The 15387-nt window shown below is 38.4% G+C and overlaps 3 protein-coding genes across 6 annotated transcripts; all 3 read left to right on the forward strand.

The window, feature by feature from the left end:
• The first annotated feature begins 1390 nt into the window (after positions 1-1390).
• On the forward strand, positions 1391-6279 carry acot8 (acyl-CoA thioesterase 8). Its single transcript, XM_067503903.1, has 6 exons — positions 1391-1607; positions 2446-2582; positions 2842-3067; positions 4337-4494; positions 4736-4927; positions 6058-6279. Exons 1-6 carry the CDS (start codon positions 1423-1425, stop codon positions 6174-6176), a joined length of 1017 nt encoding a protein of 338 aa, XP_067360004.1. The 5' UTR covers positions 1391-1422; the 3' UTR covers positions 6177-6279.
• Positions 6280-6854: 575 nt separating this feature from the next.
• LOC137127226 (serine/arginine-rich splicing factor 6-like) lies at positions 6855-11407 on the forward strand. Its single transcript, XM_067503902.1, has 6 exons — positions 6855-7056; positions 7696-7838; positions 9342-9460; positions 9996-10198; positions 10324-10401; positions 10534-11407. The coding sequence occupies exons 1-6, from the start codon at positions 6950-6952 to the stop codon at positions 10940-10942; spliced, it is 1059 nt and encodes a 352-aa protein (XP_067360003.1). The 5' UTR covers positions 6855-6949; the 3' UTR covers positions 10943-11407.
• Positions 11408-11546: 139 nt separating this feature from the next.
• ift52 (intraflagellar transport 52 homolog (Chlamydomonas)) lies at positions 11547-15377 on the forward strand. Of its 4 annotated transcripts, none has more exons than XM_067503899.1 (14): positions 11547-12300; positions 12602-12764; positions 12874-12961; positions 13053-13182; positions 13293-13368; positions 13508-13579; positions 13681-13807; positions 13938-14021; positions 14109-14177; positions 14256-14410; positions 14492-14579; positions 14712-14820; positions 14899-15044; positions 15126-15377. In XM_067503899.1, the coding sequence occupies exons 2-14, from the start codon at positions 12646-12648 to the stop codon at positions 15141-15143; spliced, it is 1281 nt and encodes a 426-aa protein (XP_067360000.1). In that variant the 5' UTR covers positions 11547-12300; positions 12602-12645; the 3' UTR covers positions 15144-15377. The 4 variants fall into 4 exon arrangements, 3 of the variants coding, with proteins under 3 accessions (XP_067360000.1, XP_067360001.1, XP_067360002.1); XM_067503900.1 differs by having other exon boundaries at positions 11547-12295; XR_010914394.1 differs by lacking the exon at positions 15126-15377 and having other exon boundaries at positions 14693-14820; positions 14899-15037.
• The last annotated feature ends 10 nt before the right edge of the window (positions 15378-15387 follow it).

Below are 15387 nucleotides of genomic sequence, written 5' to 3' on the forward strand. Positions count from 1 at the left end.
TGTGTGATGTGCTGTGTAACCCCGAGGATTTATCATGTTCTTTTACCCCAAGTGTGATAGAGTTTTCACAGAATTGACAATCGCTGCACAACTACATTGAGCTTTACCCTCTCGTGTCACTTGTGTCAGCAATTAAAGTTAAGATATAAGTAAAATTTTACTCTTTATTCAAAATAAAGTCTATAATTTCTAACTGAAATGGAAAATAAAATAAGCAAAAGAAACAAAAACTAGATGCAATAAAGAGGAAATATGGAGGTCTTTTTTAACTTTATACAGGTGGAAGGTGAAAGTCTTAAGAAACTTGACGGTATTGTAGTTTAAAGCAGATTGGACACTTGAATGTTGGCCAATCTGGGGTTCTTGGATAAACATCTGTTGCTTTTTAGGTTTAGCTCTAAGTTTCTGAGTACAGTCATTGCTGAAAATAAAAAATGTTTTCAATGTATAACCTAGTTGATAAGATAAGTACTGCAAATTGTATTTTCTCTCAGTCTAAAATGTTTCTGGATCTAACACTTTTAAACCATCAGCAGCTGCTTTGAGACAAAATGTAGGTTCATTCATGAAGGTTCAGAGGTTTACTACTTTGTTAAAAACAAAATATCTGCAAACACATATATCCCTAAAATCAAACTCTATAACTGTAACCCTATTTTTTACTGCACCTCCAAACCAGAGAGCATAGGTCTAGCCCTGTAATTATACTCTACTACCAAAGAGCTTAAATAAATAAAATATAATGCAAACTGAATTTAGCAAACCAACAAGAATTATGCAGCTGTGAGGCAGCATGCAAGGCAAAAACAGGGCAAACTCCTCATCTTTATTTACAAACTAATGGGAAAAATAACAAGCGACATACTAAAAGGCAAAAACCAGCCTAGTTTATTTGAATATTTCCAGTCAGCAGTAAAAAATATTAATGTCAGTGGAGGAGGTTCAGACGCAGAGAGAATGGGAAACTTAACTACAGTAGATACGTTAAGCCTAAGGGACAGTTGAGTTGTCCATTATGAAAGTTCCTTTTAACACTTGTTGGAGCCGACCAATAAATAAAGAAAAAGAAGAAGAAAAAGGACATGACATTATATATGCCGTAAAACAAGCAATGTGTAAATTTACAGTAGATGGCTTAAAACTTATTAAAGTTAACATCGTACAAACATATATTATACCCGATATAGCAACATAAATAAAGCATATTTACTAAATTTTTTAAAATCATTAATTAAAAACACAATTTAAAGGAAAATGGATTTAATGGAGAGAATTTCGTTTTTGTCGTTGTCTGCCAAGCTTCCGTTGCATACTCCACCTCAGTAGGTGGAGGTAATGCGCCTTTCAGCTGGTTCGCTAGCCACCGATACTTCCGAAGAAGTAGAAACTTGGTAAACGAAAAAGAAGAAGTTGCAAACAAACATGGCGGAGAGGATGCCGAACGATGGCTTTGGTGGAAGCATGTCTACTTGTAATCAGCCTGGAGGTGCCGGGTCGCCTGAGGACGAAAATTCGGAGAGTTCTGCAGCCCAGTATAACCAGGATCTTAAAAGCGTCCTGGTCACCAGCGTTTTAAACTTAGAGAAGCTCGACGTAGACCTGTACAGGTAGCTGGTCACTTCACCTTTGTAATCATTAATTAATGCGGTTGACGTCATTACGTGTTATCGTACGAGTATGGTACGTTCGAACAGCGTCCATGTTCACATTTTTAACTTTTGGACGAACTTATTGAGTTCTTATTTATTGCTGCGTGTGTAGATAAATCCCTGGGAAGCATTGGCAAAGTTGGCAGTGTCAAAAATTTTTTTAAATTTCTGTGCCTCCAACACACTATGACATCTCAAAATTTACAGTAGCTTTTTACGAACATAGGACCTAAGTAATAAAGCACAACACCGTACAGCATTTACGCTATTTTTTATTTAGGTAGATTAACATAAACCATCTTAAAACTGAACAATGCGTTGTTATTACACATGCTTAATGTTTTTGTTAAATGTTGCAGCGTGATAAAAAAATATTATTGTATTCATAAAAAAGTCTGGACAATCTGTAAAGCTCACATTTCATAGATCACATTTCATGATGTATTTATGGAGAACTGCATAAAACAACTGCTCCATAGAGAAAAGAGGGGTTATTAGACATGTATTTCTCTGGGAACATTCTCTGTGCTCTGATGCCATCTTGTGCCTTTGACACAAAAGCTTTGAGTTACGAAAAAAGCTTTTAGATAAGAAAACAGCACCTTTCTGGCAACCCCCCCCCCCCCCCCCCCGAACCTTACTCATTCTCAATAATAGCTGTAATGGATTGTATTTGACATCACTGCTTTAAGTTAGGGGGTATCCATAAACTCATGACTAAATGTAAATTTAGAAGACCAAAAAGCCAAATGACATTATATAGTGACGCTGCATTATTTTTTTTGTTTTTCCCTAGAGGGACACACCACTGGGTGCCCCGTACTCAGCGTTTGTTTGGGGGTCAAATAGTCGGTCAGGCTCTCGTTGCTGCTGCCAATTCTGTCAGTGATAATCTCTTTGCCCACTCTCTCCACTGCTACTTTGTACGAGCAGGTAAGATGTAGGAATATTTTAAAATAAGCTGGCCAGAAACCAGATGTTACAAAAAGTTGTTAAAAGGATCAAAGTTATTGCAGATTAGCTGAGTTAGGGGTGCATGAAACTACAGAAGAAGAGTTTTAATTGATCTACATGGTTTACCTTTATTTATTTGGGATTTGCCAACATTAAAGTCTGCATCATAAATGCGTTAAACATCATTCGATTGGAGCATACACCTTTCTACACAGATGTCTTTTTGGATGTTTTTCAGGGGATCCCAAGGTTCCAGTGCTGTACCAGGTAGATCGCACAAGAGACGGCCGCAGTTTTACAGTCCGCTCTGTGAAAGCCATCCAGCACGGACAGCCTATACTGATCTGTCAAGCATCTTTCCAAATTGTGCAGCCAAGTCCACTGCAGCACCAGTTCACCATGCCAGTGGTCCCCCAGCCTGAAGACCTCCTCACCGTGGAGGAGCTTATTCACCTTTATCTCAGGTAGAATAGCCTTTTATTTTATTGGTGGCGAAGCATTATTAACAAGCACTGGCAAAAAAGCCAGTAATGGGATTTTGTTGTTCAGTAAGTAAGATTAGAGGGTTAAAGGTTAGTACAATAGGCTTAAAGTGAAACAGAGGACAGTGACAAACTTGAATTTCATATACAAATTATTGAACACACCCATTAAGCATACAATGCAATATTTTAGTAATGTCTTTTTTAAACTACCTTTGGCAGCGTGTTAGGTGTTAAGGTGGTCTTGGGCAAATTTCAGGCGTGCTGCAGTGTTGTTTTTGCAAAGAAACAGCTTCCTCTGCGATGTCCTGCCATGAATACGATGCCTGTACAGTGTTTTTCGCATAGAGATCTTAACCAACTCCAATGAAGCCTTCAAGCCTTAAGCAGTTGCCCTAAGATTTGTTCTTAACTCACTGAGGATTCTGCATTTGCCTTTCGAGTAATCATGGCCCGGCACCCACTTCTATGGAAAGTACGTAGCCACAGTACCAAATCATTGCCATTTAGAGATGATATGTCTAACTGTGGACTGATGAATATAGTCTTTGAGATTATCCTGTAACCCCTTCCAGCTACATGCAAATGAACGACTCTTGATCATAGGTCTTCTGGGACCTATGATTAAGATTTGTAACTTGGATGTAACTTTGTAACTTTGATGTAGATTAGATCACATTTCATGGTGTATTTATGGAGAACTGCATAAAACAACTGCTCCATACAGAAAAGAGGGGTTATTAGACATGTATTTCTCTGGAAACCTTCTCTGTGCTCTGATGCCACCTTGTGCTTTTGATACAAATGCAGATTTAGTGCAGTTTTAACAGAAAAGTATATGACACAAAATTACACTCACAGGTCACTTTATTAAGTACACCTGTACAATCTGATACAACCCAATAAAGTGGCTCTGCCATGAATTCTACTTTTACAATGTTATAATGTCTCAGTTTTTAAGTGGACACTGTCAGGTGATAATTCTACTCTCTGTTTATTATTGAGGTCATAGTGGGTGGTGGAGTTGTACTGCAGTCTATTATAAGAAGAGGTGGTTCTAATGTTTTCGCCACCCTATTTAAAATTAATGAGGGGGCAATTTGCAATATACAATTTGGAGCAGTTCCACACACTAGCATAAAAAGTGCTGACAATATTTAAAAATAAAAAAGCTAACATTCCTGAACATTCCTCCGGTACACTATGTTTGGAGGTCTTCAGTCATGACCTGTATCTCATTGTGTTTTACAGCAAACCAGACCTGGCAGAGAAATCCAGACAAGGCCTTAATAAACTGCTGGCTAACGAAGTCCCCATTGAGATAAAACCAGTCCAGCCACCACACTTTCAGAGAATAGCTGGAGCAGAGCCGAAAAAGCTGTTCTGGGTACGGGCAAGAGGATATATTGGTAAAACTCCCTTAAAAAAACTAAAATGCCCTCTGCGCTTAATGTCCTGCATATATTAAATAGCATTTAAAGCTACATTGTACTGTAATCACAGTATTCTCAGTGTGAATAACATGACTTACAAACATCCTGTTGTCATGATGCATACTTCAAAACAATTTGAAAATGTTAATTCAAGCAAAATAGAAAATATGTAATACATTATACAGCACGTGATAATGTATGTTTTGTGTCTGTGCAGGTGAAGGCAATATGAAGCTGCACTGCTGTGTTGCTGCTTATGTATCAGACTTTGCATTCTTGGGCACAGCGCTGCTGCCTTACCCCAATTTCAGAGCCCAGTTCTCAGCCTCCCTGGATCATGCCATGTGGTTCCACACCATTTTCCGCAGTGATGAGTGGATGCTGTATGAGTGTGAGAGTCCATGGGCGGGTCAGTAGGTTGATCAGTCACACTACACACAAATACTACACACATGCAGATAAAGGTATTTATACAGGTTTTGCATTGCCAATTTGATTACCCACAGAAGTACACAGTTGCATTACTGTGTCCTGTAGTATAAGGCATAGAAGGCTGTTTTTTGTTCTTGGCTGCCTGGTCCAGCCTGGCACACTGCTGAATTGCATCCCACACATAGAGAAAACATGACCAGTACTGTCCTCATAGCTAAGGTAGCTATAAGAAATAAAATATTACTCACTCCTGGGTTTGTCTTGAGCTTAGCTTAGTACTATTCAAAAGTGGCCTTTCTTCCTGAATCTTATATTCTATGAGAAAGACAGACTCACTGAGTAAAATCAACAGCTGTATTTCATAACATAACATCAATCTCATTTCTCTGAATCATCTCAAAATTTAAGACTCTTCATGATTAGCATAGATTAATAGATAAAGTAGATCCTGCTAATGTAGTAAACTATTAAGTGTAAAGAAGTTCAGCTTGCAGTAAAGTTGTTACTGAAAGCTATGAGAGCCAGTAACTGGGTCAGTTACCATGGTTTATTTATTTATTTGTTTTTTCCATGATAAATTTCCCACTCTAAATCATCCTTCCTAGAATATATTAGTCATAGTTCCTAAAAACATAAGATATAGTGGCTATGTATTACGACTGTTGTGTTTTCATGTGCCTATATCTAACATACATTTTTTCAATTCGACTTTATGTTTAAAGCACCAATTCACAACAAAGTCATCTCAAGGCACTTAACAGAATAAAGACAAGATTATAAAGACGTATACGGAAAATCCCCTCCTAGAGCAAACCCTGAGTAGAAAGTGGAGAGAGAAAAAAAAGCAACAACAAAACGTCGGGCAGGTTAGTAGGACCAGTAGCTGTGCACTGGAAAACACACAGCTCCAAAGCTTTGTTCATTCAAAGCAAGACATGATATAAGAAAGGAGGGGTCCACTCTCCTTTCTCTGGTGAACGGTGTAATGGTCAGTTTGTTGCTGGAGTCTGTTGCTGCCGCTTCGTGTGTACGCTACAAAAATTTTGACCCAAAAGTTGTATGCATCCAACTTTAGCCTAATGCGGTTTCTGTTTTGTTGTGTTACAGGGGGCAGTAGGGGACTGGTTCAAGGCCGATTGTGGAGAAGAGATGGAGTCCTGGCTGCTTCATGTTCACAGGAGGGTGTGCTGAGGGTGAAACCAGTTGCAGAGCCCAGCAAACTATAAGCACTTTTCTAATATTTTAATTTATTTTTAATTCTAATGATATACATTTTGTAACATGTAAAATTAATTTTATTTGCAGTCAATAAAAAAATGTTGATGTTATGGCAAATGACTGCTTGTCATGTTGTTAGGTGAGACTTCTCTCAAAGCCAGAACTGATTACAGTACATATTCATCCATGGGGTCAAGTGAAATTCATTAATGTGAAGAACAAATTCTACTGCAAAGACTTTCTGCTGCACTTTTGACAGTGAATTTGCCATGATAACAAAATAAGAAACACAAAAGCATTACACAACTATAAGGGCAGCATTGATTATTAGTAATCTTACAGTGAAAAAGGACATGGCATTGAATTCACTGTGGGACGAGGTGAAAAGGTTAAACATTGAATGATGAGATTTTAAATAACTAAAAGGTGTACAAATAGAAAATCATACTGCATACCAAAATAAAACGAGTGGTCTGATGCACCAGTGAAGACAATTAAATTAAATGCATTGAACATGGTAATTTACTAATCTAACAATGCAGTACGAAATCCGAGTTGGGGCAGATTGACAGATATGAGTCACGACAGTCTGGGGAGAACTTGCAGGCATATTTTAAATATCAATTGTTCTAGCAGTGCTTTTTGGACACGATGATTTTGTTTTGAAACTAAAATCCCCGGAAATCGGGAACCGCTATGGTTCCGTCCAGGCCGAGGTTGTCTGAGGCCCAACACAAGGCGTGTTTTACTTCATTGAGACGTCCTGTTCAATATATCGAAAATGCCGCGGGTATATGTCGGCAAACTTAGCTATCACGTTCGAGAGAAAGACATCCAAAGATTTTTCAGCGGTTACGGTAAATTATTAGAGATCGACCTCAAAAATGGGTAAGATCACCTTATGCTCCATTGTAGCTAGGTTAGCTAACGTTAATGTTATGTTAGTCCAGGCACCGGCGCCAAGTGTTTGACAATTAGACAAAAAAAATCCTTTGGCTAATTATGCTAGTTAGGAAAACATACCCTTTGCTACTGTCACTGCAGTTATCATTAGCAAGTTGTTTGGGTGGTTTATAAAAGAACAACTTGCGTGCACTTTAGCTATAAACGTGTTGTTAGTCACAGTGAAGGATTAATGGAGCTAGTTCTGTAGCCCACTGGCTGAACTATTTGCGTTACGTTTTGAACATGATAATATCAACAAGCAAATGTAAATGTCACTTTTACCATTAAGCTCATTGGCTGACGTTACTGGAACTTTCCATTTACTGTGTTCGAAATTGTTTTAACGGCATACGGTCATAACTACAGTAGCTAGTCAGCCTTACATTTATTATCTAATTATAATTTTAATGGTAACTTCATTTTTACCAACATAAAGCGACCTTCCGTTGAAATTTATAAATAGCCAAAAATACATCACCGACGTTTGATGAATAGTAATAGTAATGATCAACGTTACTACAACGAAAACACCCTAATTTAGCTAGAATCAAAATTTCTATTTGGTTACGATTCCTTTTTCAGATATGGCTTTGTGGAGTTTGAGGACATGCGAGATGCTGATGATGCTGTGTATGAACTGAATGGGAAGGAGCTGTGTGGGGAGCGAGTCATCATAGAGCATGCCCGTGGCCCACGGAGGGATGGATACGGCTATGGGGGGCGCAGTAAGTTGAACACATTTAAGTACAAAACATAGTTATCCCAAAAATGAGTCATTAATTTTTATAAGTGCAGGTGCAGGCATAATACAAAATTATATTTCCTTTTGCTGACTGTTGGATAAAGCTGTCACTACTCATGTGACATGTTCTACTTCACTCTGTGGTTATTACAAATCTGATTTTAATGTCCACGTTTTGGTAATCGATATTTTACAAAATGGATAGTTTCCACAGCCATCTAAGGATCTAATACTGCCTGACAGCAGGTAGAAACTAATCATTTGAAAGCAGTGAAAGAAATGTGTTAAAAGCCCATGAGTATCTGATTTAAAAAAAAAAAAAAAAAGGTAAGACTTGTGAAGCTACAATGTGTTCAGTTTGAAGTCAACATTAACAAAGTGCTTGATGTTTTAATTTGAAAGAGTCCACTGCGGGCTGAGTCCGAGTCCAATGAGGGTAAAGATGACTGCCTGACCGGTTTGGCCTGGGCTTTCCCCTTACAATGTGTGTGTGAGACCTTTGCCCTTTGACCATTGGTTGACATAACCGGAAGCCATGATGACAGCATCCTTTTCCAATAGACCAGGGTGATGGTGAGGAATCCTGTTGGTTTTACTGTTGCAAGACATGTTGCAGAGGACCAAGCCAACACATTTTTCAGCCATTGTTCTTGGCTCCCAGCACTCTGTAATAAAGTTTCTTTTTTTTTTCTCTTTTTTTTTTTTGTAGATGCTTTATAAAGTTGTAAAATAAAAAAGTACAAAACCAGGGATAATTTATTGTTCAGTAGGTCTGCAAAGTAAGTTATCTCCTCCATAGATCACATTTGGAGGTGGTTCCTGGCTTTCGGACATTTTGGGAAAGATTAGTTAAAATAACTATGGTTTAAGGAAAGATACCTTTAAATAATTTTGGAAATTAGACGATTTAAAATGAATAACAATTAGTAGCCTAATTGTCAAACATTAAAGACTAAATCTACAAAGAGTCCAGGTTTTGTCTCAAGGCCATGCAACATAGTATCACAGTATAAACTGATTAAGTTTCTTTGAAGCTGTGGTTAGGAGAACAGACTGAGTTGGTGTATTTAAAAGAAACCACTAACCAAAGCAAGGAGAAGAAATGCTGTCTAATCATTAATACAGTTTTCATCCTGGTCCACAGGACACAGAGTGCTGCAGATTTTTAATGTTGATATACACTGATCTTATATGCCCAAATAAAATCATGACTAACTGCAAAGCTATTGAAAACGGACAGGGCTCTGGGTCCAGAGGATCAGGATTAAAAACTGTTGGCATCTTTAATCACCTTGTATTGTATAAACAGCTTTTAGCAGTCCCTTTTATAAATAAAAATTACGAGGTTTTAGGGCAACGCAAACTATGGGAAACGAAGTCCAGTCTGTCGTAGGTTCATAGATTCTTAAAACCAGCTCGGAGTCCTTGCCTTTCTAGAGTTTGGAGTTCCTAAATAAAATTTTAATCTCCCTATCTTTTTTTGAAGGTAGTGGCTACAGCAGCTGGAATCGTTCTGGCAGGGACAAGTATGGGCCACCAGTACGCACTGAACACCGACTCATTGTGGAGAACCTGTCCAGCAGGTGCAGCTGGCAGGACCTCAAGGTAAGAAACTAGCCGGCGCACAAACTAAAGGGCAGTAGCAATTGTACACTAATTAAGAAAGCCCCTGGTTCCCTTTTAGTTAATTTAGACATACAGCCAATAGATTTAGTCATTTCACCATGCAACAATTCGATTATGGGAGCAAAGATATGTAATAAGCCCCCAAAACAAGAAGTGAGGTTTGTTACAATGTTGGTCTCGCTCATGTCATTCTCTGCTGATGCCAGTAGGTTGTAAAGCTTGGAGAGTCACTGAACAACTACCAGCCAGATATGTAGTACATTTTTTTTAATGTCCAAATAAACTCCTTCCATGGCAGTTTATCTGATGCAGAATTAAACTCTGGAATTGACACTGAAAATTTTACAGTAATATATGAATTAGCATATAGAGTAGAGAACATGAACTGGATGTGTGAACAAACTAAAAGTTTGTCTAGAAGAGTGAGTCGTCTTTAGGAAGAACCGACACAAGAACCAACACATTCAGTAGATTTTCTTCCTTCTTGTTCAGTGTACGTTTGTATTCTTCACAGGATTTTATGCGACAGGCAGGTGAAGTAACTTATGCAGACGCTCATAAAGGACGAGCCAACGAGGGTGTCATTGAGTTTCGATCCCGTTCAGACATGAAACGAGCCCTGGAGAAGCTAGATGGCACCGATATTAATGGTAGGAAGATTCGTCTGGTGGAAGACAAACCTCGGCGGCGGCGATCTTCGTCTGGCAGCAGATCCAGGCAAGCTTGAGTTTTTATTTACCTATTTATTGTTGCTTTTTTGTTTTTCTATGAGCATGTATGTTTTTCATTTTTGATTCGTCCCATTTGTATTTATATCTACCAATATCATGTTGAACATACAGGTCTCGTAGCCGACGCCGTTCTCACAGCCGTAGCCGAAAAAGTAGGAGTTCTCACAGCCATTCCAGGTCTCGCTCACGGTAAGTCCTGTTTTGTTTACGAATTTTAACTTTACCCTTATTGAGATCAAGCTCAGTTTTGTGGCTAGAAGTGATACAAATGTGTATCAAATGTGATACAAATTGTGTATTGGTATTTTTTCCATTTTGTAGTTCTCGTTCCCACAGCAAGCACAGGTCTCACTCCAGGTCAGGGGGCAAGTCACGCTCTATATCAAAGAGAAAGTCCAGCCAATCAAAATCCCCTGAGAAGTCTCGCTCACGCAACCGCAAATCACACAGTCCCTCCAAAAGCAAGAATTCCCGCTCTCGCTCAGACACTCGCAAGTCACGCTCTAAGAGTCGATCCAAAGTCAAAACAAAGCATGAATCCCAGAGTCGTTCCAAAGAGAAATCCTCCAGTAAGAAATCTCGAAGCCGCTCACGTTCCCATTCAGAGAGTAGAAACGAAAAACACAGCTCCAAATCTCCTCCAGGCAAGGACCGTCAGCTCTCCAAGTCTCCAGCCAAGCACTCAGCCTCCCGGTCCAGGTCTCACTCTAGATCAGCCTCCCGAGATTGACGCTTTGTGTAACACTGTACTCTGTAATGTACTGTAATGGTGCAATACATCCTAGGCCTGTTACTGAGATGTTTACAGATAATAAAAAAAGCATTTGTAAAAAGGAACCATTTTTTGATTGGGAGGCCATGAAATATATTTTTTCTTGGTTTTTAGTTGTAGTTGATTTTATTTTTTATTTTTATTTTTTTGCTTAATTGTAAAATGAGTATCTAAAAGCTGTAGTAACATTAACTGTATTTATCTTGTTTTGATGTTATGAGTGTAGTATTTCAATCCAGCAGTATGAAAGAAATGCTATAGTACTAACATGGAATCACAATTTGCATGTTTTGTGATAACTGTTTTTACCCATTTACCTTTGCATTTAACAGCCTTCTGCCTATCTTTCTTCATTAGCAGTAACCTTTTAAACCTGCAGCATTTATGTCTAATATCATATTGGAATAAAATCTTTTTTATGTCTTTCTCTTTGTTGTTTGTAAAAGTTCGCCTCCTTGTTCCTTCTGGATAAATGTTGAGAAGTGTCCTAGGGCAAGACACTGAACCCCAAAGTGGGGGTGGGTGGTTAGGCAAGCCTTTGTCAATCTGTGTGTGTCTGTGAGTGAGTGAATCAGAGAGTGAATGTGACAAGTAGACCACTTACCATTTAAAATTTTGAGCATATTTGAAAAAGTAATAACACATTTTTGGAACATGGTAGGTAAAGTGCTGTTTGTCCAGTTAAATGAGGCACACAATGGCTCTAATAAATCTGCAACCTTTACTGAACAGAAATCAGTCATTGGCTCTTATAACGCAGTGAGGTAGCCAAGTAAAGAATACAGAATACCCATATCCGACTCTTCAGTGATCATGTAAATAAAGAATTTTGTCTTATCTAAATGCCTACAAATGAGCATGAATTGTAAATCCCTTTTTCGACTGAAGTCTTTACACCTAGTACAAAGTGGACGAATTAAATTTAAATTGACCTTTTTAGCCAATCCCATGTTGACTACTTAAAAATAAATGATCCATCGAGAGTCTGTAGAAATTTGTGTATTAAGTCCCCCCTCTATTATTTGATGAATAACGTAAGATAAGCTACCGCGAAAGGCTCAGTGGGGGAAAAAAGTGTGTTGCTACACTGCTGTATAACTGGTTGTTATGTGGATAGCGCCCTTGGTTACCATTTTTTCCCACAATGCATCATTCTGTGGAACTGCTTGAGGAAACCTGGAAAAGCTATTAAGATTGAGAGAAGTTAAGTAAATGATGGGACTGAATATTATAAGCGAAGTATTAGCTTGATTTTCTGTGACATCAGTGACTAGAAAAGAGAAACACTGAAGTCAGCTTACGAACACTAACGTAAGGTAACGACGCCAAGATTGTTAGCTACACGCCTAAAGCTAAACTAGCTACATAGCCATGTTTGTTAGCAGTATCCTAGCGTATGATGGTGGATACCCAGCTTAACTAGCCACTTAGCGTTAAGTAACTTACATTAAATATTTTAACTTATTCTACATTTCATTCTACACTTTTTTGTCCGTAACAGTCGGTGCATAACCTTGCTAACCACATCGACAGATATTGACGAAAGTACTTTCATGTAAAAAGGACGGTTCCCAGCTAATGAAACAGAACTAACTTAATGTGAAAACGTGTTTTTAGTGTATGGATGCATATAAGGGCCAACTTTGGTAAGCGAAATCAAAATGGAGAAGGAGCAGCACAATTCCGTGGTCTTCAATGCTTCAAAAAAAGAACTGTTTACTACGAACAATGGATACAAGTCCATGCAGAAGAGACTAAGGGCGCAGTGGAAAATCCAAAGGTAAGGAGATGGGGTATGACGCTATCCCATTTATGTTGTTTCTTGCCAAAATGCCTCATAGTTGTGCAGTACATTTTGAGAAAATTATGAAAAAAGCTTTCTCCCCTAGTATGAAAGATGAGCTGTCTTTGGAGAGGCTGAAGGGTGTCAAATTGTGGATAACTGCGGGCCCAAGGGAGAAATTTACTGCATCAGAGGTGATGTATTATGATATGTGATATATTTTGCACATTAACACTATACTTATTACTTTTTCTAAATAAAAGTTGTTGTCATGTGTTTTTTCAGCTGGAGGTACTGAAGCACTACCTGGATGGAGGAGGAAACATCCTGGTCATGCTTGGTGAAGGAGGAGAAGCCAAATATGACACCAATATAAACTTTCTGTTGGAGGAGTTTGGAATAATGGTCAACAATGGTGCATGTTGAAATTTGAAATGACAGTTCTCATCTGTGCAGATTATTTTTGTATCTTTATTACGTTATTATAGAATGGTATGTTTGTTTCTTTTCTTTCCACTGCCGCAGATACTGTTGTGAGGAACGTGTATTACAAATACTTCCATCCTAAGGAGGCACTTGTGTCCAATGGTGTTTTGAACAGGTTTATTGTTACATTATCATACATTTTATATATTAAAACAAATATGTATTCAGATATATTTGCAATAGTTGCACTGCACTGAAATGAACGTTTATATGCTAATGCACACCTAAGTCAGAGTTTTCTGTCTCTTCTCTAGAGAGATCAGTCAGGCTGCTGGCAAAGCAGTCACAGGAATCATCGATGATGAAAATGTTGGAAACAATGCACAGTAAATAATTTGCATTTATATTTATGTCTTCAATACATAAGGTGCACTATACGTTTTTGGGAAATGACTGAGCACTAATTTTTCCTGTCTTTACTTTTCAGAGCTCTCACATTTGTATACCCATATGGTGCCACATTAAGTGTGATGAAGCCTGCTGTGGCTGTTCTTTCAACTGGCTCAGTCTGCTTACCCCTCAACAGGCCTGTCATGGCTTTCTATCATGGAAAGGTCAGAGGCACAACGTAATTTGTTTTTTTTTTACATTGTAAGCACACACACAAATACATTTATATATACACACACACACTATTTCTGAACTTGTGACGCAATGCTGAAAGACGTTTCATATCTGTTGAAGGAGGCAGGCAAACTGGCTGTGCTGGGATCCTGCCACATGTTCAGTGATCAATATGTAGATAAGGAGGAGAACGGTAAAATCTTAGTAAGTTCAGTTGACAGTTACCATTTATTTATTTTTTAAGAACACCTCAGATCGTGCTTAACAGAATCTGGTACTTTTTAATTCCAGGATGTTGTGCTCCAGTGGCTTATGGCTGATAATATTCAGCTGAATCAGATTGATGCAGAAGACCCAGAGGTAAGGAAGTACACCTGACACAAGTAACATTACCATCTGTAAATGAGCTGACATCCATATTGTTCTTTTGTCCCCTAGATCACAGATTACACTATGCTGCCAGACACAGGGTGCCTGTCAGAGCAGTTGAGAGTGTGCTTACAAGAGGGTGATGAAAACCCCAGGGATTTCACCTCGCTCTTCGATATGTCTTTGTTTAATTTTACAACTGACACTTTACCACAAGTCATCAGGTGAGAATAGAAAATGCCCCATAACACATTATTCCACAGTCACTGCAGTTTCTCTTCAAAGCTGTAAATGTTTTCCTGCAGCGCTTATAAGCAACTTAATGTCAAAAATGAGCCACTTCAGCTGATTGCACCACAGTTTGAGACCCCTCTGCCACAGCTTCAACCTGCAGTAAGTTTAAAATCCAGCAATTTGTTACAGCCAGTCTTCTTACAGTACAACAATCAATTCTAGTCATATGCAACCTGATTGCTAAAAAAATAAATAAAAATTTGGTTTAAAAGCCACACATTGGTGTTTTAGGTTTTTCCACCTGCCTTAAGCGAGTTGCCGCCACCGATGCTTGACCTGTACGATCTAGGGGAAACATTTTCTTCTGAGAAAGTGCGCCTTGCTCAACTCACCAATAAATGTAAGTTTGCCACTTTAAGCAAATTTTACTGGTTACATTTGGGATGTTCATAGAGAAGGTACCATGATGTGTTCACAGGTACAGATGATGATCTTGAGTTCTACGTTAGGAAATGTGGTGAAATTCTAGGGGTGACTCCAAAGTTAGATAAAGACCAGAGGGATGCCAAGCACATCTTGGAACACATCTTCTTTCAAGTAGTAGAATTCAAGAAACTCAATCAGGTGAGTGAGATTCTTCCGGACCAACTTTATTATGCATGGAGAAACTTTACTAAATGGGTTTTATTTCCCCCCCTTTTGCAGGAGCATGATAGGCAATGAGGCACAACTCACCCCATTGTGACTGGATTAAACCAACCTGTTCAATATATTTTATTACTTAACATTAAATGTACCAAGCAGATGTTACTGTATTCTGTAATAAGGGAGATGAAGTGACTGCTTCTAGATTTGCTGTAGCATCTAAAAACTGTATGAAGTTTATTTTTATACCTTTGTATTGTGGAAAAAGGCAATACCCATTTAAGCAAATAAAGTCTGATAATTTTATTTTAATTAATTTCTT

Source organism: Channa argus, chromosome 5, assembly GCF_033026475.1.
Source record: "Channa argus isolate prfri chromosome 5, Channa argus male v1.0, whole genome shotgun sequence".
NCBI classification, from domain to species: Eukaryota; Metazoa; Chordata; class Actinopteri; order Anabantiformes; family Channidae; genus Channa; species Channa argus.